This window comes from Desmodus rotundus, chromosome 4, assembly GCF_022682495.2.
Source record: "Desmodus rotundus isolate HL8 chromosome 4, HLdesRot8A.1, whole genome shotgun sequence".
Lineage (NCBI taxonomy): Eukaryota > Metazoa > Chordata > Mammalia > Chiroptera > Phyllostomidae > Desmodus > Desmodus rotundus.
In genome coordinates, this window is record NC_071390.1 from 23,996,331 (window position 1) to 24,017,785 (window position 21,455).

General features: G+C 36.2%; 1 protein-coding gene across 7 annotated transcripts in view; it reads right to left on the bottom strand.

Moving 5' to 3' along the window:
- Window positions 1–482: 482 nt before the first annotated feature.
- R3HCC1L (R3H domain and coiled-coil containing 1 like) overlaps window positions 483–21,455 on the bottom strand; it is an 89,099-nt gene continuing 68,126 nt past the window's right edge. For 6 of the 7 annotated variants that reach the window (XM_024563164.3, XM_045197482.3, XM_045197480.3 and 3 more), the window contains 5 exons: window positions 16,261–16,436; window positions 10,789–10,859; window positions 9,768–9,863; window positions 9,103–9,243; window positions 483–1,240 (listed from right to left, as the gene is read on the bottom strand). In XM_024563164.3, the coding sequence (XP_024418932.2) occupies window positions 1,173–1,240; window positions 9,103–9,243; window positions 9,768–9,863; window positions 10,789–10,859; window positions 16,261–16,436 (552 nt within the window). In that variant the 3' untranslated portion in view covers window positions 483–1,172. Of the gene's footprint in view, window positions 1,241–9,102; window positions 9,244–9,767; window positions 9,864–10,788; window positions 10,860–11,247; window positions 15,502–16,260; window positions 16,437–21,455 lie in introns of those variants that run through there. The other variant, XR_011651104.1, reaches the window with a different exon arrangement.

Genomic DNA, 21,455 nt, shown 5'->3' on the forward strand with positions numbered 1-21,455 from the left:
CCTGAGACGACAGCTGACTTGTCCATGTCCTTTAGGAGGAAGTCTCTCACTGCCCAGAGGTGTTTGTTTTATTCTGGCTGCTTTCCATTGTAATGGATGGTCTGGTGCTGCTTGCCAAGTGCCTCTGGCCCAGGCTGAGATCATACCAAGAACATGTGGAGTGCCAGATTACTTCTGCAGGATGTCAGATTTGACAGAAATGGGAAAAGACAAGAGGCTGGAGTGGCGGCGCACAAGGAGGGCAAGAAGGGAAAAGGAGCTGCCATATACCAATCCCAGGAGAGGCGCTTTTGTGGTATACTCTAGGGTAGAGAGATGATCGGCTCTCTGCTCAGTGAGGTTCAATAAAATCGACAGATCCACTGAACCCACACACAGTATTAGAAGGATGAAGATGAGAGCTGCTCTCCAATTTCTTTGTGGGAATGACAAAATTGACAAACGCCAAAGTGTTGTAGGTCAAAATGGACTTTAATGTCTCCTCTTACAACATGATAGCACTGCTTAAACTGGAACTGGCATGCAGCTCCCAAGACCGGCTTCCTATGAGGAATGAAGCTGGCATGTCCCTGGCTGCTGTGCAGCCCCAGGCACTCAAGCTAGCTCAGTACAAACTCTGTAGTCCAAATACCCACATCTGCCGTGGGTCACCAGTTTTGAAGCTCTGGAACTGGCAGAGTAGATTCTGTGAATCCCAAGTGTACCAGATACTGTCTCTTTGGACTAGCTGCTCCCACCCCCCTCACATTGTTTTTCTCAGCTTTGTGAGGTACTAAAGAACACCCTGGTCTTGCAGGGCCTAAATCTCCCATCATCACAGGTTTGAATCCTCTGTTTCGTATCTGCTTAAAACAGCTTGGAAGTGTGACTCATGCTAACATGACTTGCCCTGTCCAGAGAACTGGAAGTCACAATTCCCAAGTTTCTTCCCAGCTCACGGCTCCCTTCTACGGCCAACAGTAAGGTGATGCCCAAGAACTGCATTTAGGAATGAAGACAGACGAGATTCTGTCTTCTTTCTACACCAGTCAGTCCTTGTCTTGATCACTTTCTCTCTCTTTCATTAACAAGCACATCTGCATGTACACAGAATTCTGGAAGGATCTTCTTATCCTGAAGACTATGGAAATATTTTCTGAATTCATGGAATTATCCCTTTCACTGATTGACGTTCAAACTGCAGATTGGTCTCTGCCTTCCCAGATGTCTTCTCGTTGCTTGGCTTCCAACCGCTTTCTCTCTGTAAATTAGGGCAATGTTAAAAGTGGTAGTATACTTCATATAACCAGTGACTTTTCCTTAATCCAAATTACAAGACAAGTTTAATCATGAGGCAGCTGGATTTCCTGCCCTTCTCTCATCGGATTCTAAGAGTTAATATCTTTAACTTTCCAAGTGCTTTGTTAAGTAGAAATGTTACTACAATCTTATGGAAAAAATATTTCAGAGGCAAACTGAATTTCGGTATTTTCAGAACACTTTCAGGAGCCAGAAATCGTCCAGAATACACAATTCCAACATGGAAAAATGACCACATACAATGAAGGGAAACAAATGACTATTTCTAAAAATAAAAAATGCACAAATCTGGGCAATCCATCTTCAATTTTTAACATAAAAGTTTGGTTTCTTTTTAACACTTTCACCAAGAAGTGAGAAGATACAGACCATACAGAGTTTGGTGGCCCAAGTACTTCACTAGGTACCACAGTACTAGTTTTAATTTCAGGGTTTGTCATTTATCCTGACACCATAAAATGTAGACGAGAAGCCTCAGTGTTTCCTTCCAACATGTATTATTTCAGATAACATCTGTAAAGATTTGCAAGTAATAAACCAGGGGGATTATAGAAATCAAGGTGAGTTTAGAGTTAACACTTGCTATTTTGACATATCTTTTTCAAATCAGCAGAATCTCTTATAAAATTCCTTACTATATTTGACTGTACTTTAAGGGCAAAGAACTTAGGAAACTGTCACTTGTACTTGTGAGACAGAGAAATTCGCTGCTATTTGGGCACCATCTTGTGGCATGATCAGAATACAGCAGCAAAATGGCAAAAATGGGAATCAGCAAATTCCAAACAGAAGGCAAGGTAATTAATTCAGTGTCCTGTGATCTGGCTTTCAGACAGACTGGAACTGGGTTGGGATTCTCTAGGAAACACCACCACCTCTTAGGAAGACACTGTGATTCTGATTCCACAAACAGGAAAATTAGGAAGGTTTCTAAAGACAAAGGTACCCTTAGATGAAAGCGATCAAGCACTGGTTCTGGATTCGAAGAAAAAGTAAAGAAACAAGAAAAGTGAATTATTAGCACTCAAAGTTTTCAATAAACTCCAAAAACTCAAATCAGAAAGGCAATATGGGAAGAGTGGCCCATAACCCACAATTCTGAAATCAAAGCAGTTCTGCAAACAATTTTTTTTTTAAGGTTTGGGCCAAAACTCATTTGGAAGAAAATCTAACCTGAAAGACACAAGGATGTGTATGGTCTTCACACACACCATCTAGAGTGACTAGTCATACACTCTGCTGCAGAAATGCCATGTTTATGTGTTTGATTCTGGTGTCGTGGAACAAGTATCAAACAACCATATAATCTGTCTAAAATTGGAAATTTTCAAAACTCTGAAACATTCCCTACCCTAATGCTTTCTACTCAAAGACTGCAGATCTCTGTTACCAAACGTAAGTGTAAGAAGAGATTCTGGCCGTGAACCACACGCGATAACCAGTAAGATCAGGCAAACAAACTGAGAAGCACAAAGAAATAGTGACAATGTGAGGTACAAATTTAGAAATACAGAACATGAACAGAATAAAAAATTGTAAGTTAGGGTAAGACCAAAATATTTTCTTCATTTTAAAGAGGAAACGGAAGCTTGGAGGCACGTTAAGTGACTTGCCTAAGGTTACATAATCAGTGAAAACCTGAAGCTGGAACCCAGGTCCATAATTCTTAAACTAGCATACTTTCTACTATTCTGACATCTGAAAATATCTACAAAGAAAAGAGGGGAAATGGTGTGGGGGGGAAAGCACATAATGACAGAAAGATAAAGAAACATGCTGTCCCTATATTAAATGGAAAGAAAGGCAAATAATAGCTAATAGACTGCATGAAAAAAAGCTCTTATTAATTTTACCTCCAACCATTAAAGAAAGTAAATGAAATAGAAAGCTCAACAGTAGCCATAAGGATAAGAACTAAGGAATAGAAGAATTAGTATGAAATGATTAACCTAAAGCACTCACATAACTAGCCCTGAAAACTTTCATTTCTCCCAGTATAATAAATAGGCAGAAATGATTACATAAAATGAGTTGACTGAAATCACCATTTTTCACTCAGGGAACAGAAAGTATTAAAGACTAAAAGAGGGCCAGTTTGGTGTCATGTTTGAAAAAAATAAAGAAAAAAATGTAAATTACAATGTTCAAAATTTACTTCTATGCCTAATAATGGAGAAAATCATCACAAAATCTATTTACATCTACCTACAGAGTAATAACCAATATGAAGACTTGAAGCACAAGTCTGGTCAAATTAACCTAATTGTCTTCTTTTATGGTTTGACGGATGTGGTAGATCAAAGACAAGTAGTAAGTAACCTCTTAATGTTAGCAAGGTTTTAGATTTTTAGGCTTACAAAGTATTTGTATCATCGCTAATATTGTGGGAAAATGAAGTCTGGATCACCTAAGTGTTGCAGGGTATATAAACTCTGGAGAGTGGCTTGATAATCAATGTATTAAGTATCATCACAAAGAACTATCCGCTATTTATTTAGCAATAGCTGGTGAAATGGTCAGTTAGTCCTAGGATTAACATTGTCCATCTCTGATCTAGGCCAAGGACATTAAGTTTATTAAATAGTAGGTGATACAAAAAATATGGGTAAATAATGCATCTCAGAGAAAAAGACCACATTAAAATGAAAGGCAATGTGGTTGGAAACGAAGGGAACTTCGGATCAGGGGAGAAAAGACACCAAGAAAATGCCACAAGACCTAGATTATGAGTCAGCAATGCAGCCCTTAAAGGCAGAATCACGGAATGCCTGAAAAGGATTTCAGAAGGTAGCAATTGTGATTACTTTTTTTAATGTTATAGTTGACTAGGTACCCTATAAAGATGATTTTACTTTTAAGTTCTTAGTGATTTAATTCATCCAAGTAGGTGATTAAATTATTGTCTACTTACTCTGTCTTTCAGGCCTGTCCTAAAAGGTGGCCTTTTATGAATGACCACTTAATCACCTACCTATCCCCAAGAGTAAAATGGAGTTAAGTTATGAAATAAAATTATAGCAGGCTTTGAAGATGAGAAGGTGGCTTATTCTAAGAAGTAATATCTATCTCCAATTTCAGGTGTGAATCAAGTGTTTTGTAAGTGGTATGCGGGCAAATTTTACATGAAATCCTGAGTTTGGTCTTTAAAAACTGGTTTTATCATTCAGTGTAATCACTGGGTTAAAGCACATGATTAAGCCAAATCCAAAGCACACAAGATGTAGTGAAAACATTTTGATGGGTGTCAAGTAGGGAAGGGGGTCGAGAGGATGGATGGGTGGAAAAGAAGGGATTAAGATGTACAAATTGCCCCCCACAGGGATGAAAAGTACAGGATAGGGAATATAGTCAGTATTAATGTAATAACCATGTATGGTGTCTGATGGGTACTAGACCTACTGGGTGATCACTTCGTAAGTTATATAAATGTCTAATCCATATATTGCAACCTGAAACTAATATAATATTGTATGTCAACTCTAACTGAAAAATAAAATTAAAAATTGAAAAAAAAACCCAAAGCACTCAAGGATGATATCTGTTTCCGTTTCCCATCTCACTGCAGCTCTGATCTGTTGTTATGCACTCTGCTGGACTAAAAAAATACTTTCCCCATGTTCAAAGGTTTATGAAACAAAGTTCTTATCTTCCACATATATACAATATGATTTGCTTAAAATGAATTGGATATGTTATTTTTTCAATTCTTCCCTGAGTAGTTTTATTTTTCTGAACCTCCTTTTTAAGGCCTAAGACACAGACTTCTCATTTAAAAAGGTAAAAACACCAAAAGAGTGGAGGAACTCAGCAGGAAAGTACTTAAATCTCCAAATTACAAATCCCAAATTCATTAATTAGAAGGGCTCCAGATGAAGTGTTCAACTCTGAATTTTATGAAGAAACACATGGAGAACTTGACAGGGTTCAGAGTAGAATCACGAATGAAGTAAGATTTATGAAGAAAAAATTAAAGTAACCAGTGTTATTCATGTATTCAGTCAATAAACATGCATGTATGTCGAGTATCTTTTTATAAACCAGGCTTTGTGCCAGACATCAGAGCTCTTCAAGGGGGAAAAAGAAAGGCCAGGAGATTATTCTATAGTACTAGTATTATTTTTTATTCTACAGTATTATTAATAGAAGTGCCTTTGTCAAGATGGCATAGAGATCTAAATTCCCATGCTAATTATAATCAATTAACAATGGTCAAGTCAAAACTCACCAAGAAAGAATGTCATGACTGACTGCACTTTGAGTACAATATAGATTTGTCATTATTGGTTCATATTACTATAATGAATTACACTAATTTCCCAAGAATCACGTAAATAACAGTATCCTGAATTTGTACTTTTCTAAACATTTTTACACATGTTAACTTACATTATACTCAAACAATTCTTCAAGGTTAGGTAAGCCACTTTGTTGGAAACTGGGCTACACAGACTTGCTCATGGCCACACAGCCTGTTAATGTCAAAACCACATTCCTAAATGATCTGCCCTTGAGAGAAATCTGGATTAAACTATTGGGTTGGCCAAAAAGTCTGCCTGTGGGTTTTTTCGGTAACATGGCTGCAGTAGCACTTAGTTGTCTTTAACTTCACTTGAAACAATTTTGTTAGATGGTATTGTGACAGCTGTCATATCAGCGTGCATTTTTAAAAAACTTATCATTTATAATGCAAAAAAAATTTTTAAACTTATCAAAACTGGTGAATTTTTGTGTAGCCATTTTAATATTGACAATGGAAGAATATATGCAACATTTTCAGCGTATTATGTTTTATTATTTCAAGAAAGGCAAAAATCAAGTGAAACACACACACACACACACAAAGATTTGTGCAGTATATGGGGAAGGTGTTGTGACTGAATGAATGTGCCTAAGTGGTTTGCAAAGTTTCATGCTAGAGGTTTCTTGCTGGGTGATGCTCCCAGTCGGGTAGACCAGTTGAAGTTTTGACGGTGATCAAACTGAGACATAAATGGAGAACAATCAATGTCCCACCACGCAGGAGATAGCTGACATACTCAAAATACCCCAATCAATGATGTTATTGGTGAAAATGTGTCTTTTATTTTACGGAGAAAACTAAATGGATTTTTTGGCCAACCCAACATCGTAAAGATTTAAGTTAAATCTAAGGAAGAATTTTCTGACAGTGAAAACTGCTAACCATTGAAAGAGGTAACAAGGAAGCCTGTCATATTTTATTTTCTGAAAGCCTTAAAATTTTCTACGTATTATTTCCTGGGAAAAAATTTTTAATTGCCCCAAAATCCTTCAAGAGAGATTACAGTATAATAGAAGGAGCGTGGGCTTTAATTAGAGAGGCCTAGGTTCAAATGCTGGGTGACCTTCGGCCAGTTACTCCTCTGGGCCAGCTCTAAACTGGAGATAATACCATCCATCACAGTTATATAACATGTTACATTACCTGGAGTTTCCTTCCAATCCTTTTAATCAAAAACCTTGCCATGGCTTTTAATCTTAAAATCTTCAGAACTGAAGTGAGAGGAGGAACAATTGCTTAAAATACCAAGTTCATATTCTTCCTTATTAAGATATCTCTACTAGCTTATAAGTCTTAAGGAGAGGAACAAAATATCTAATTCTCCTAAACAGGGATCATAATGCTTTACACAGGGCAGGTGCTCAGTGAATGACAAATGTAGTTGATAGTGTTATATGAAATTTAAAATAAAAAGACAAAAAATATGCACTGGACTCACCATATAATATTTCTACTACTACTAATAAAAGCAGCAGCAGCTAACATTTGTCCCATATTAGTTATAGCCCTATAGAAACAGAAGGAAGAGCATTCCTATGGTTTTTGAAGATGACTAAGTATCTTCCGTGTATTATCTCACTTGATTTCCATTTTATGGATGGGGAAACAGAGGCCTCCCGAGAGTAACTAATTTGCCCAAGGTGACACAGTCAGTAAACAGCAGAGCTAAGATGTGGACCCAGGAAGTCTGATACCGAAGTCTATAATGTTAACCACTATGCTGTACTGATTCCGCCTGCTCTAGTGGAACAAAAGTATCTGTTCTGCTTAACACCTAAACAGTACTTTTAATTTGCACAGAAAAAAAAAATTGCCACACTGAGAAGCCTTGGGGCCCATGCAGGCAGGTACCAGAGTGTCTGCTTTATACATAAAGAAGCCAGAAAAAGACAAATCAGGAACGTTCCATATATTTTTTCTCAGATATGAAGAATGGGAAAGCTCTGAAGCATAATAAAGAAAGAGTCCCTATAATCTGTATAGCCTCAGCACCAATAAACAGTAGGAACTCATCACAGTGGGTCTCTAGTCACAACTAAAGGCCTTCATTTAAAAAGTAACAGGGTACACACCTAGCCAACACTTCTCATTTTTAATTGCATCATTGAAATGTCCTTTGTATAGCTGGGTACTTAAAACAAATATTTCAAGTGAAACCGCAAGCTGATGTGCCTACAGGGAAATAGAGGGGAATACTCAGATGATACTCATGCAAAACTATTGCTGCAGAAGCCGTAGAGATACGTAGGAAAGCATGATACACTGATAAAAAGAGTCATATATGCTTCTATAGATACCACTGTTGTTATCTTCTACTGATCCTTTGAGATAATTGTAGCTATCATAGAGAAAGCATATTCTTCAAAGACAACCAATTAATAAAGGGTTAAGGACATGGCATATTCTCCTTTACTCTAATTCTGTTATTGCCATCTACAAAAAGCAGACGAATCCTCCTGTTTCTATAGTCTACAAGACGCCTTTGAGTGAACCATGCATTGGAAAAATCAAAACTGCCTCATTATAATCATTAAGGTTTCAAAAATTAGTTGGGTTCTACTCTGAAACTCTAGCACCTGCCATGACATACTCTGTCACTGGTTATCTGGCCAGTGCAGCTGAGAGTCTGCAAGCTGCCTGCTATCACCAAAGCAGAGTGGACAGAAAGTATTAATGGCCTTGTTAGACTGGCAATAAACAAGGAGTTTGAAACTTCAATTCATTTAATGGAAAAATGAAGTTACTTTTCAGTAAGTGGAATTTTCAGAATAAATTGCCTTCACAGATTCCACAGATTGTAGGCTAAGGCAATGAGACTGTCTAAAGCCTGAAGGCTGATAAAAAGTACTTAAGTACAAAGCCGGAGTTCCAAGCCTTTACAAACAAGTCAACGGCCTATCATAGAGACAGAGAGATTTTAACCTCAGCTCCAAACTATAGAGAAAGACAAATCCTGCTTGTGGATCAGCTGAAATATTTTCTGGAAACTCTTAGCTACTGAAAAATAATCAGAAGCTAGGTTAATCTAGATGTACTCTAATGGAGCCACTCAGGGCTGTCTTTATAAAAAAAAGTACCTGCTACAGTTATCATCATCAATGTCACTGGCTGGCTTTTCCTTAATTTGTCTTCTACTTAAGATCTAAACTGTTTGATAATACTGTGGTAATCATGGCCCAGTAAAACCAAAGCAAATAATATTCTCTACCTAGAAGACTATCATGTTTTCACAGGAAAATTTTTCTCAGCATTTGGAGCAAGAACTATAGAAAAGGTCATGGATGAGCTGAGAACACTGAACCTATCTCGGAAAATAACAGTAGGTAAATGGATTAAGATGCCTTGGTGTGTAGAACAGGCAGACAATTTCAATATACTTGAGAGGCATCTAGGAAATGGAAATGACAAAAATGAAATGAGCTTCATTCCTTTTTTTTTTTACACCACATGCCTTAAAGTGAGCTCTAAAGAGACTTGAGAAGAAAGCCATCACTTCCACACACCTCGGGCTTCTTGCAGTTTCTTGAGCTCGGCTTCCCGTTCAGTTTTGCTCTGCTTACTTCGAACCCCAAGGGCACTGATGACTAGCCTTCTGGCTAAGGCAGCAGAAGTCTCAGGGCGCTCCTTTGCTGGCTGGAGGAACTCTGAATGGGAGAAAGGGAGGGAGGAGTAGAAAGGAGTAAGGAAGAGAAAGCACTCCAGCTCTAAGTGATTTAACTCAGTAATTAACATACAAAATTGACTACCAAAGGCTGCATCAGCAGTAATTAATAGGGCCTGACAGATGATCAGAGGAAATTAACATGGCAAAGTACAAACAGCCCTAGCTTCTTTATCTGTATTAACACAATTTCTTCCAGTGACTCTTATCAAACAGCTAAACACAGAGGTAGAGTATAGAAGGACGTCATCAGAAAATGACTGCTGCACAGCTTGAAGTTAGCATCTCCCATCTCTTCCAAGTGGCTGCTCTGATGCTACATATCCTATACTCAGCCTTTTCTATATTCTTTTCTTCCTTAAAAATATACTCCCATTATCACTAAAAATAAGTGATTATTATGTCTTTACAACTCTGGATGCTATACAAGTGCTGAAAAAAAACAGTAACACTAATGTCAACAACCCTCCCCCACCCCCTGCCCCCCACCAGGGATTATAGGCTCACCAGCGTAAGCTCTAGCTTTGGCCTTGGCTGCTCTTGTGGCCTGTGACAAGGGCCGGATCTTCACCATGGTATGTTTACTGCCCAAAGCATCACGAGCTACAAAGAGGAATAAAGGTAAGGAAGTAGAAGACATGAAGAGAGATGCAAAGGAAAATTTAAGACTAGTTTTTAGAAAGCATTCCCCAGATATAACACTTTTTTTCTTTCATAGTAAGCAAAGGAAATAATACTATCTAGAAAATCTGTAAGGAACAACCTGGCAGTGATTATTGTAGATCAGGGATCAAAAAAGATGGCTCTGTGATCATATCCAGCCAACCACCTGATTTTGTAAATAGTTTAACTGAAACAGAACCATGCCCATTTGTTTGCATGTTGTCTATGGCTGCTTTCTTGCTACAACAGCAGAGTTAAATTGTGACAGAGATCACAATTATTAGGACATATCTGTAAGACAGATATGCCCTAAAATATTTATTATCTGGCTCTTCAGGGAATACCAGTAAAGTTTGCAGAGTTCTATTCTACAGGGTTCAGACAGGATCTAAAATCTCTAATTTCTCTGAATGCCTCTGCATCACATCTATCATCAGGGCAATGATATATGTGAAAAGGCCCAATCATATCTTCAGAAAGTAGGTAATGCAACTTTTCACTGGACAGGTTAAAGGGCTACTGCAAATTCATGTGTCCAGGGAAAAGAATCTTAAATACTGTAAAATTTAGTCACATAGGCTTCTTAAATCTCTACTTGTAATCTGTTTATATACTATCATAACTGACAGTTATGCAGCAAATAACCTTGAAATGAGTTGACTATTTCTCAAAACAGCACCGGATGAAGGTGAAAAGGGAGAAGGGAAACACATGGGTACCGAAACACCATGCCTCAAAAACCTGTATCTGCCAATTACTTATACTAGGTGAATAAATTACTGGTTGGCTGGAAAAAAGGGAAATAAGGACAAGTAGTAGAAGCAAAGAGACAATAAAAATAACACTGAAATCTACTGGGTAATACCTGTGATAGGACTGGAAAATACTCCGAGGGCATGTGTATCATCCACCCATTTAATATCAAATCCTTTCTTCCTGCAACAAAAACCCCCACAATTTTATATCATCAAATTTACTTTATAAAACATCTTTCAAATACAGTCTCATAAAGCAGTTCAGGATGAGAGAGCAACACTCAACAGCACACAGGTAGAATGGGGATAATGACACAAAAAACAGCTTGGAGGACAGAAGCAGCCACTGAATTTTAAAAGCAATAATATCATCATAAAGAACTACCTGGGAGTATTTTACACTCCCAGTTATTTTATAGACATCAACTAATTAATCCTCCCAAGTCCCTTGGGAAGGTAAAGTATTTAACATACTATTTACAAGAGATACACAGATCAAGAAGAGGTAGAAAGAGGAAGCATAGGAGGGTTAGAAGAATATGAGAGAAGGAGGTAGCAGGGCAGGTCACCTGAATTTAATGCATATGTAGGCTCCAGGACACAGACACAGAGACAGAAAAGGAGAGAGAGACAGGTCATTCAAAGCAAAAAAAAAAAATCAAGTAATGGAAAGAAAGTACAACTGTAAACAAAGAGCCTGACCTAGTCTTTAGAAAACACTTTTATTCTGGAACAGAGCTATATTGTGAACTCAAGGACTAATAGGATGGTGACATGACAGTTATTTTTTTCAACTAGGAGCTTAAAACTGCTCACAGACTCAATATAGTAAAGGGGAAAGAGCATGGTATGTTTGGGGGTCAGATATAAATGGACTCAAGTTCTGCCATCCATCCTGAGTGCTGGGCTGGTTTAACCTCTCTTGAAGCTAGGTCTGCTCACCTGTAGGAGTGGACATAGCACTTCCTTGGAGTTGTAAAAATGGAAATGAGATCATCCATGACAAGGCAAAAAGCACACTGCTGAGCATTCATTGGGCATTTAGTAAATGAACAGCACTCATTTTTCATTATTAATAGCAATATTCATCAGGAAGATTATTAATATTAATGAAGATGGTGATTAAAACACAAAGCTGCCTATAGTATTTGACTCACAGGCATTATTACAGAGTTTTGCACCATGACCTTTTCTATTTTTATAAAGCACTATAAAGAAAAAAAAAAAGACAACTGCTAAAATATTTTCCCTCTTTAACAACCAGTAAAGAAAAAATTCCTTTGAGGGATTGGCTGGGGTGGGGTGGGGTGGAGGAATGGGGAGAAAATGCAGACAACTGTAATTGAATAACAATAAAAATTTTTTTAAAAAAGTTCCTTTGAGAAAAAATTCCTCTGAGGGAAAAGGAATAAAGGAAGCTTTGATGGTTAGTTAGAGAATTTCCTAAATGTAAGGGAAAGTTTAACCATGGAATAAAATGACCAATTGGAGACTGTGAAAAAATTCAATAGTAAAAATCTGTATCATAAGATAGTTTACAAAAGGATACAAAAAGACCTAGATGTGTTCTAGAGGGACTTTTAGACTTTGGAATGTATAATCCTTTAAAATGCTCCTCTTTTGGGTATTTTTGGATTTTATAAGAAAAAAAGGTATTACAGGTAAGATTAAAAAGAAACAAATCAAAAGGAAGTTAATTCACTAGAATTAACTAATCTTCAGGAAAGTCTAGACATCAACAAAACTGACCCTTGGTTTTAAAAGTCATCATTATTAATGACAATTTAAGGTAGTTTTAATTTGTAATTTAATTTCATTGACTGCTTTTTAAAATCTATTATACATTTTATATGGAACATCTGGATACTGAGTCTTAACATAAGTAATGAATTAGACGGACTGACATACACTACAGAGTAAGCTCTTTGGCAGAGATTGTTAACTATCCTCCAGGATCTAGTCGCCCCTTCTCTCTTTTATAGCACTGACGCACCCCAACCAACCAAATGTAAGTGACGTACGTGGCTGCTAGCTAGTTTTGCCTGTTCAACAGGACACTTATTTTATAAATAGAGCTTTATTAAATACAGCCATTGTCATTTGTTTGCATATTGTCTATGGCTGTTTTTGTGCAAATGGCTGAGTTGCCTAAAATATTTACTTTCTGGCCCTTTAAGTAAAAGTTGGAGGCTATCCTCTAACTGATATAAAATCTTACAAATTTAACAGGTACATGAATTGAATTTTAAATTTAAAATTGTAATATCAGCCCTGGCTGGCGTGGCTCAGTGGACTGAGTGCTGGCCTGAGAATCAAAGGGTTTGATTCCCAGTCAGGGCACATGCCTGGGTTGCAGGCCAGGTCCCCAGTAGGGGGTGTGTGAGAGGCAACCACACATTGATGTTTCTCTCCCTCTCTTTCTCCCTCCCTTCCCCTCTCTAAAAATAAATAAATAAAATCTTTAAAAAAATAAAATAAAAACAAAATTGTAATATCAGACAATAGACTTGATTCATTTTTACTATCAAGATCGGAACACTAGAGTATAATTCTTCCCTTGCTATGAAGTTTCTTTCAGATCCTGAAAAGCTTTTCATAACGTTCTTCCTAAATTACTTCTTTATTCCTGGAACTAATTGTTTTTTTCTTATAAGTTACAGATACAGAGGTATGTTTCTGATTCTTTACCTTCTCCTATATATATAGGAATGATGCACATACCTAGAGTCAGTGCAATTGTTTTCAAACCCACATACATCAGTTTTAATTTATATTTCACTGTGTAATTTAATTGCACAAAATTAAACCAATGAAATGTGAGTGTGAAATAGAAGACTTGCTATGTCTATAAAGCCTTGGTTATGCTTTGGAAGACCAGAGAAAGGTGAAGCCACTAAAAAACCCTAAGAAACTACTAACAATTATATTTGGGCAACACAGTTATAAAAGACAGAGAAAACACTATCCTATTAGTGATACGTGCTAGATGACTCTGAAGGTATGTTGAAGTTCTTGCTCCACTTAAGTGAAACTGAAATATATGACAGTGACATACAAGAAGTCTTCTACCAGTAGACCAGTAACTTTTTAAAAAAGGCCTTGGCACTACGTCTTACATCAAAGACTGTCAAGTGAATGGACACTTAGTAAGTGTTGTTAAAATAAACTAGTTGAGACATGTAACAATCATTTTTTATCATCTCTACTTGACTATTTCTCAGTGGTCAGAATAACCTCAAATCAATAATTTAATTTACAGTGCTCCTAGACTGTTAGTGTCCTTGGTGCTTAGCAGGAAAAAAAAATCCTTTCAGGAGAAATCCTCTTCTTTCATTGTAGGCCTCAATTCCCATAAATAAAATTCCAAGGAAAATGGGTAGCTCATGGTGAAAAAAAAAAAGAACTAAATCTCCAAAAAAGCAAGGCTCTATGAGTAAGAATTTTCAGAAATAGAACTAAAAGGACTTCAGGTACAGTATTTACCAGATACAAACTATAAAAGGTCTATGTTTAATGTACCTAATTTTTTTTTAATCTTGAAAACATTTAGAGAAAAAATAGAAATTGACCACACAGATTTGAAAAAGATGTAGAGAACTTTGAAAAATGAAAACCATAAAATGAAATCTAAAATTAAATGGACAGATTTAACAGCAAATTAAACACAACTGGAGAAAAAAGTAGTGAACTGGAAACTAGAGCTATAGAGATTACTCAGAATGGAACAAGGAGATTAAAAAGATGAGAGGTAACATAAGAATCAAGTGAGAGGTCGAATATACATTTAATCGGCATCTTTGAGAATGTAAAAGAGAAAAACTGGCACAGAGGCAATAATTAAAGAGGTAATACTGGTTTCTCCAAAACCAATGAAAAAAATTCACTGATTTAAGATGCCAAAATAACCTCAAAAAGAATAAATAAAGGAAACACAAACCTTTATCATATGGAAAATGAAAAACACCAAGGACAAAGAGAAAACCTTAAGAGCATCCAAAGAGAAAAGTAAAAATTACATTCAGAAGCAACAGTTGTTAAGACTTTAAACTGACTTCTCATACTCCACAAAAAAGCCAGGAAACAGTGAATAACATCTTCAAGTTTCTGAGAGAAATATAACTAACAACCTAGAATCCTATATCCAGCAAAAATGCCTTTTAAGAATTAAGTTGAGCCCTGGCTGGGTTGCTCAGCCAATTGGAGCATTGTCCCACACACCAAAAGGTTGTGGGTTCAATTCCTAGTCAGGGCATGTATAGAGGCAAACAATCAATGTTTCTCTCTCTTCACCCCTCTGCCCCCTCTAAAATCAATAAACATATCCTTGGGTGAGGGTTTAAAAAAACTAAAAAATAATTAAAAAAGAGCAAAGTTGAAATAAACCCATTAAAAAACAACAAAAACCAACTAAGTTTCTTACCAGCAGATTATTATTAAAGTAAATGCTAAATAATGCATTCCAGATGTACAGAAAGAAAAAGATTACAGGAAGGTTTGAGATGCAAGAATATATAAATAAAGAACACAGAAAGTAGGTAAATCTGAATGCTGAATATACAAACTAATATGGAGTTTAAAAGGAAAAAAAAATTTAAAAATCAAAATGCTCAATCATAAAGCATATAAATTGAGGGGGGGGAAGAGGTAAAGAATGGAATTGGGGAATGAAGCTAAAAACCCTTACAGTGTTTAGTTAAGAGTGTGAAAATGTTAATTTTAGCCACTGACAAGTTAATCATGCATTTTGTACTTTATGAGGTAACCACCAAAGAAATACAAACAGAGTATCATTTCCCCCAAAAAACAGAATGAGAAAAAAATACCTCATCAATCCAAAAGAGAAGGCAAGAAAGAGGAGAAAAAGATGGGACAAGTAAACACACAAAAAAAGATGGCAGGCATACATCCAAATACACCTGACCCTGGAACACTGATGGCTTTGAACTTGCAGTTTCACTTATACGTGATTTTTTAAAAAATGACAGTACTCATAAATATAGTACAGTACTGTAAATGTACTATCCCTTTCTTATGATTTTCTTAATAGCATTTTCGTTTCTCTAATAGCTTACTTTATTGTAAAAATACAGTAAATAATACATATAACATATAAAATATGTGTTAATCGACTATTTATGTTATCAGTAAGGCTTCCAGTCAACAGTAGCCTAGTAGTATAGTAAAGTTTTTGAAGAGTCAAAAGTTATATGTGGATTTTTGTCTCTGTAGGTTGGTTGGCGCTCCTAACTCCTCCCTATCCTGTTCAAGGGTCAACTGTATGTATATCAATAATTTGTAATAAATATAAATGAACTAAATGTACCACGAGGACAGATTTAGAAGTTATCATTAATGTTGTTCTTCCTAAAAGCTAAAATGGGTCTAGAAAGACTATTTGGCATTTCTAAGGAACTTAGAAGAGTGGTTTGATACAGAATACTTGTAATGTACTTGCAAAAGACAGTAAACAAATGATGCTGAAGTTACCAAGGAATACGAAAACGAGAGATTTTTCAGAAGCCATTTTTAAGAAAACTTCATCCCACCTTCCCTAACATCCCCAACCATTTGCAAATACTTACTGATAACTGCAGAATACCCGCAGGAGGTCTTCAGTACGAAATTCTTGGGGGAAGTCATAAATTTCAATGACATGTGGGAATTCACAATCACTGAGATCAATATCAGGAACTTCATTGTTGTAATAATCAAATCTAGGTTCCTGGATACTTTCTCTATTCTTCATATTCCCTGATAACTAAAGAGGAGAAAGCATATTAGTTACTGTCACATCAGGCCAGAGCATTATAAAATATCCTCCCATATTTAAACAATCTTCCTTGTCTCCATGTTCCTGTTCCTTAACCTTTAACATTGTCTCTGTATTAAAGCTGTCCATAAGTATAATACTGACCATATTATAGACATGGAATACTTGAAAAGGTTCTGAATTTCTAGCAAAGACAGGCAATGCATGAAACTTAACTTGCATCTATCAACTAGTGTCTGACAAAATGCAGAATGATTAATGTGGTGAGTTACATCTTAGAAAATGAAATTTCAGAAAATAGCTGAAGAGATGAATTAATAACATTTGTTTCATTTGAACTTATTGATCAGACCCATCTCCCAGTTTCTTTTTTGGAAGTAAACAAAAACAAAACTTTTTAAAAAGGAAAACACTTTGTTAGTCCATCTTTTATTGAATGAAGCTTACAAAGGAATTTGTGAAGGCAAATTTAAGTGATTCAAATAATTGTATTTAAGGTCCCTAGCATGACAACTACCTAAAGGAATTCCCATGTAGCAGAGTAGTAAAGGAATTAGCAGTAATAAAAAAGTTAAAATTCTAGAAACCTCTCACGCATGTGGAGTCTCTGACTCTCTCACGTATGCGAGGTTCCCATACATATTTATCAATGAAATTTGGTTATTTTCTTTCTAAGCAAACAAACAAAAAATACCTTAAAATTTGACTATCCTATGAAAAAAACTGAAGGCTATTAACTATTTTACATTGGAAGCAGAAGGAGAAGGGAAAAATACAAAGTGGTAACAAAGCCCTGAGAACTGTTTTGTCTTTCACCCATTACAAAACTTAGACGCTAGTACCGTCCACTGAAAGCCTTCAGACCTGAGAGTATCTTCTCACTGTTAATCAAAGCCCAACTAGATCCCTTCAAGCTTTCCCTCTTTTAGATTGTGCCTCCTTTCCTATCAAAGGGGAAAATGAGAACTTGCAATGCAAGGATGTATCTCCTTTCCTTGGAGAACTAAAAAATGGATTCAAGAATTTTATTCAGGAGGGAGGGAGGGAAGGGGAAAGGTGATTTAAGTAAAATCAACAAAAATGTTTATTTATTGTGCTGCCTCTAGTTCCTTTTCTCTACTAAGCTTCAGTTTTACATCTAAAAAATGAGAATAGTAACACTTATACCTCATAGACAGGAGTGTGGATTAAATGAAATCATGCAGTAAGTGCTTAGCATATTACCTGGCACCTATGTATTCAATGAATTCAACCTTCTTTACACAAAATTTAACTGAGTGCTAAATCTATTACAGGCCAAGCTATTTTCATTCTTAGGATGCAGAAAGTAGAATCAGAATATTCCCCTCACCAGAACAATAATACCAGCAGATATTTAAAATCGTGACATTTCTCAAGTTCACTAGACAGCTGAGTTTCAAAGACAACCAAGAAAACTAAAATCCACAAGGACAAGTCCCTCCAAAGAGAAGCAGGACATATAAACTGTTAGCCTTTGGCAGAGCATGGCAAGAAGTGGCCACCACACAAGCAGGCAAGATTATCAGTGAACCTTTTAATAAATTCTTAAAAGCCTAGAGTGTGTTGGTATATCAGTTTAGAAAAACTCAGAGCCCCAGAAACAAGGGGAGTCTTTAATCACTTGCAAGCCCATCCTGTTACCAGTGCCACACTGTCTTGATGACTGGAGTTTTATTATAATAGGTTTGAAATCAGGAAGTTTGAGTCTTCCTACTCTGTACTTCTTTTTTAAAATCACTTTGGTTGTCCTGGGTTCCTTGCATTTCCATATAGATTAGCTTGTCAATTTGTACAAAAAAAGGGCAGCTGGGATTGTGTTGAATATGTAAATCTATTTGGGAACTATCTTAATTTTATTAAAGAGATGATAATGGGATGTCTTTCCATTTATTTAGGTCTTCTTTAATTTCTTTCAGTGTTTTGCAGTTTTCAGAGTACCAGTTTTATACGTCTTTTGTTAAGTTTAATCCTAAATATTTTTTATGTTATTGTAAATGGAATTGTTTCCTTCATCTCATTTTTGGATTTCTGTCATTGACTTTCAGAGTTACTTTGCAAAAAACAAACAAACAAACAAAACGAAGCACTGTGTGTCCATGCATTTAAAAATTGGGGCTAAATAATACATTGTGAGAGGTAAACAATGCATCACTATAAAAAAACCTTGAAAATATAAATCCTAAGAACTGATTATAAATAGAAAGGAAAAGAGAGACAGGATGATCTGACAAAAAAAAAAATCTGGTTAAGGTCTTTTGCTCTAACCTAGTCGGCAAAATTGAATTTGTATAATTATATTCCATTTCTAAGCTAACTAGTAAGCATTTTGGCTTCTGGGACTGATTAAACACAAAGTGTTACTATTAGCAAAACACACAATCTTATTCTGTATTTCACGGAACAATAGATATAAAGCAAATAAATTACATACTCCTGCCAGATTAACACTGAGACTCCGATGTTTTCAGCGATTCCTATCTTTTCCTAAGATGACAAAGTTTCATTTCCTCAAGGTTAGGATATTGTTGGGATCAGCTTACATTTCTACTGGTAAAACATTTTTTGTGGAGGTATGGTAGTAGGTAGGAGGCCATACTATTAATGGTGTTTTCTCCCCTGAAAATCACAGTAAAACATGCAAGGGGGCTTTGACAGATTAGAGAGAGGGTTGTGTGGCATAGAAGGCGTAAGTCTAAGAGACAAATATGGTATGAAGCTGGAAGAGACCCAGAGCAAGACTGTGTCTGTGTGTGGTGGGGGGAGGGGGACATGGCAGTATAGAGCCTTCAAGGAAAGATTCTAAGACTTGATGCACTGATTATGCAGGTAACTTGGCAGGAGACCTGCACTGTCTAGCATGAGTACTTGAAATGTGGCTAGTCTGAATTGAGATTTTTTTATGTATAAAATATGCATTGGATTCAAGGACTTAATACAGATTTTTAAAAGAATATTTCAATCATTTCTTACATTATGATTACATGTTGAAATGTTATTTTTGATAAACTAGATCAAAATATATTATTAATTTCACCTGTTTCTTTTTCCTTTTTTTAATATGGCAACTAGCAAATTTTAAATTATACACAAGGTTCACATTTATTTGTAGCTTGCATCATATTTCTATTATACATAATTGGAACATTTACTATGACATGTGTATGGAGGCAACACTTGCTATGCCATTAATGTGAAACCTTCATATTGTAAGACCCACATATATACATATATTTCTTTTTTATGGCTAAGAATTGTTTGATAGAGCAACAACAGAAGGAAGAGGTTTAGAATTTGGATCATTCTTATCTATGTATTATAGATCAAAGGAAAGTTTGCAGATAACTCAGAGCAAACAATTTTAAGGTATGAATCACAAACACTTTAGGATTTTTGCCAGTGGTCTATCTTGCCATTTATAAAGCACAGGTGAAATCTGTGTATTCCTTCATACACATAAACAAAAACACTCAACTAAATTATCTTCCCCAAAGTAAGGGTTTTAAGATTCTTACAGCCTAGTAGTCTGGTTTTAAAAACAGGTCTGTAACATATCACCTGACTTGCTGTGATATAATTGTCCTGATTCCTATTTGTAGAGGGGAAAAAAGGGTGGGGAAGGTGTAAGGTCAATAAAGCATGGACCATTAAGCTTTTTATTTATTTTTTATGTTTTTTTGTTTGATCCTTGGTTCTTCGAGACACAAAAGGAGAAACAAAAAGTTCTGAAATCACAAGTCAGTTACTTTCTTATGCTACATAATTCTGAAATAGTTATCTTTATATCTCTATCAGATGTGCATGTCTAATGAGCTATCATTATCCCAATTACAAAGATGGAAAATTGCATCACAGAGATGAAAGAATATCCCTAAGGTTACAAATCAAATTACTGACAAAGTTTGAATACAGGTCTAGTATTCCTCCCGTAACACAATAAAGTGACCTTATAGTGAATAGAATCAGAAATAGTGTCAGTAGCAATGGTCAGGACAACTAATTCTCTCTAATTAAACATTTATGAACGCAAACTATTCTAGGAGGAAGGAAGGAAGAAAAGGAGAAACTGGGAAGGAAGAACTAAGTGAGGGAGGATCAATGGCAAAATTGGAAAGACCATACTAGGTTGCTGATTCCTTTCCAGTTCTATATTCTAAATAGCAAAAAGGTTATAGATTAAACTCCCAAAACAATGCTTTCATTATGTCATCCTTTTATCAAAAATCTTCAATGGCTATATTTTAAACTCCTATGATTTGGCTACGTGTGGTAGGCAGAATAATGACCTCTCAAAGAAGTCCATAAACTAATTCCCTTAACCTGTGAATATGTTACATTGCAAAGAATCCAGGCAGTAGATGGAATTAAGGTTACTAATCCTCAGACTTTACGGGAGATTATCTTGAATTATCTGGGCATGCCCAGTGTAATCACAAGGGTCCTTAAAGGCAGAAAAGCTTGGAGGCAGTAGTCACTGTCAGAACGATATGATACAAGAAAGACTCAGCTGGCCACTGTGGGCTTTGAAGATGGAAGGGGGGCCATGAGCCAAGGAATGTGGGCAGCCTCTAGAAGCTGAAAAGGGCAAGACAGCAGTCTTCCCTAGAGCCTCAGGAAGGGACAGAGCCCTGCCAACAACTAATGTTAGTCCAGTAAGATCCATTTTGGACTTCTGATCTCCAGAACTGTAAAATAATAAATACGTGTTGTTTTAAGACTCTAGTTTTGGTAACTTACTGCAGCAGCTATAGTAAACTAATATACTACCTTCTGTTTTATCTCATGTTATCCCTTATAACATGCTACATTCCAACCAAAGAATAATACTCACTATGGCTAAACACATTTTGTTCCTTCCTGCCTATTGCTTTGGTCTCATTACTTTGCAAAGTGCTGACACCTGTCAGTCTGCACATCTCAAAACATCACATCATTCTGCAAGGATATACTCAAATACCACTTCTACCATGGATTCTCCCCAAAATACCC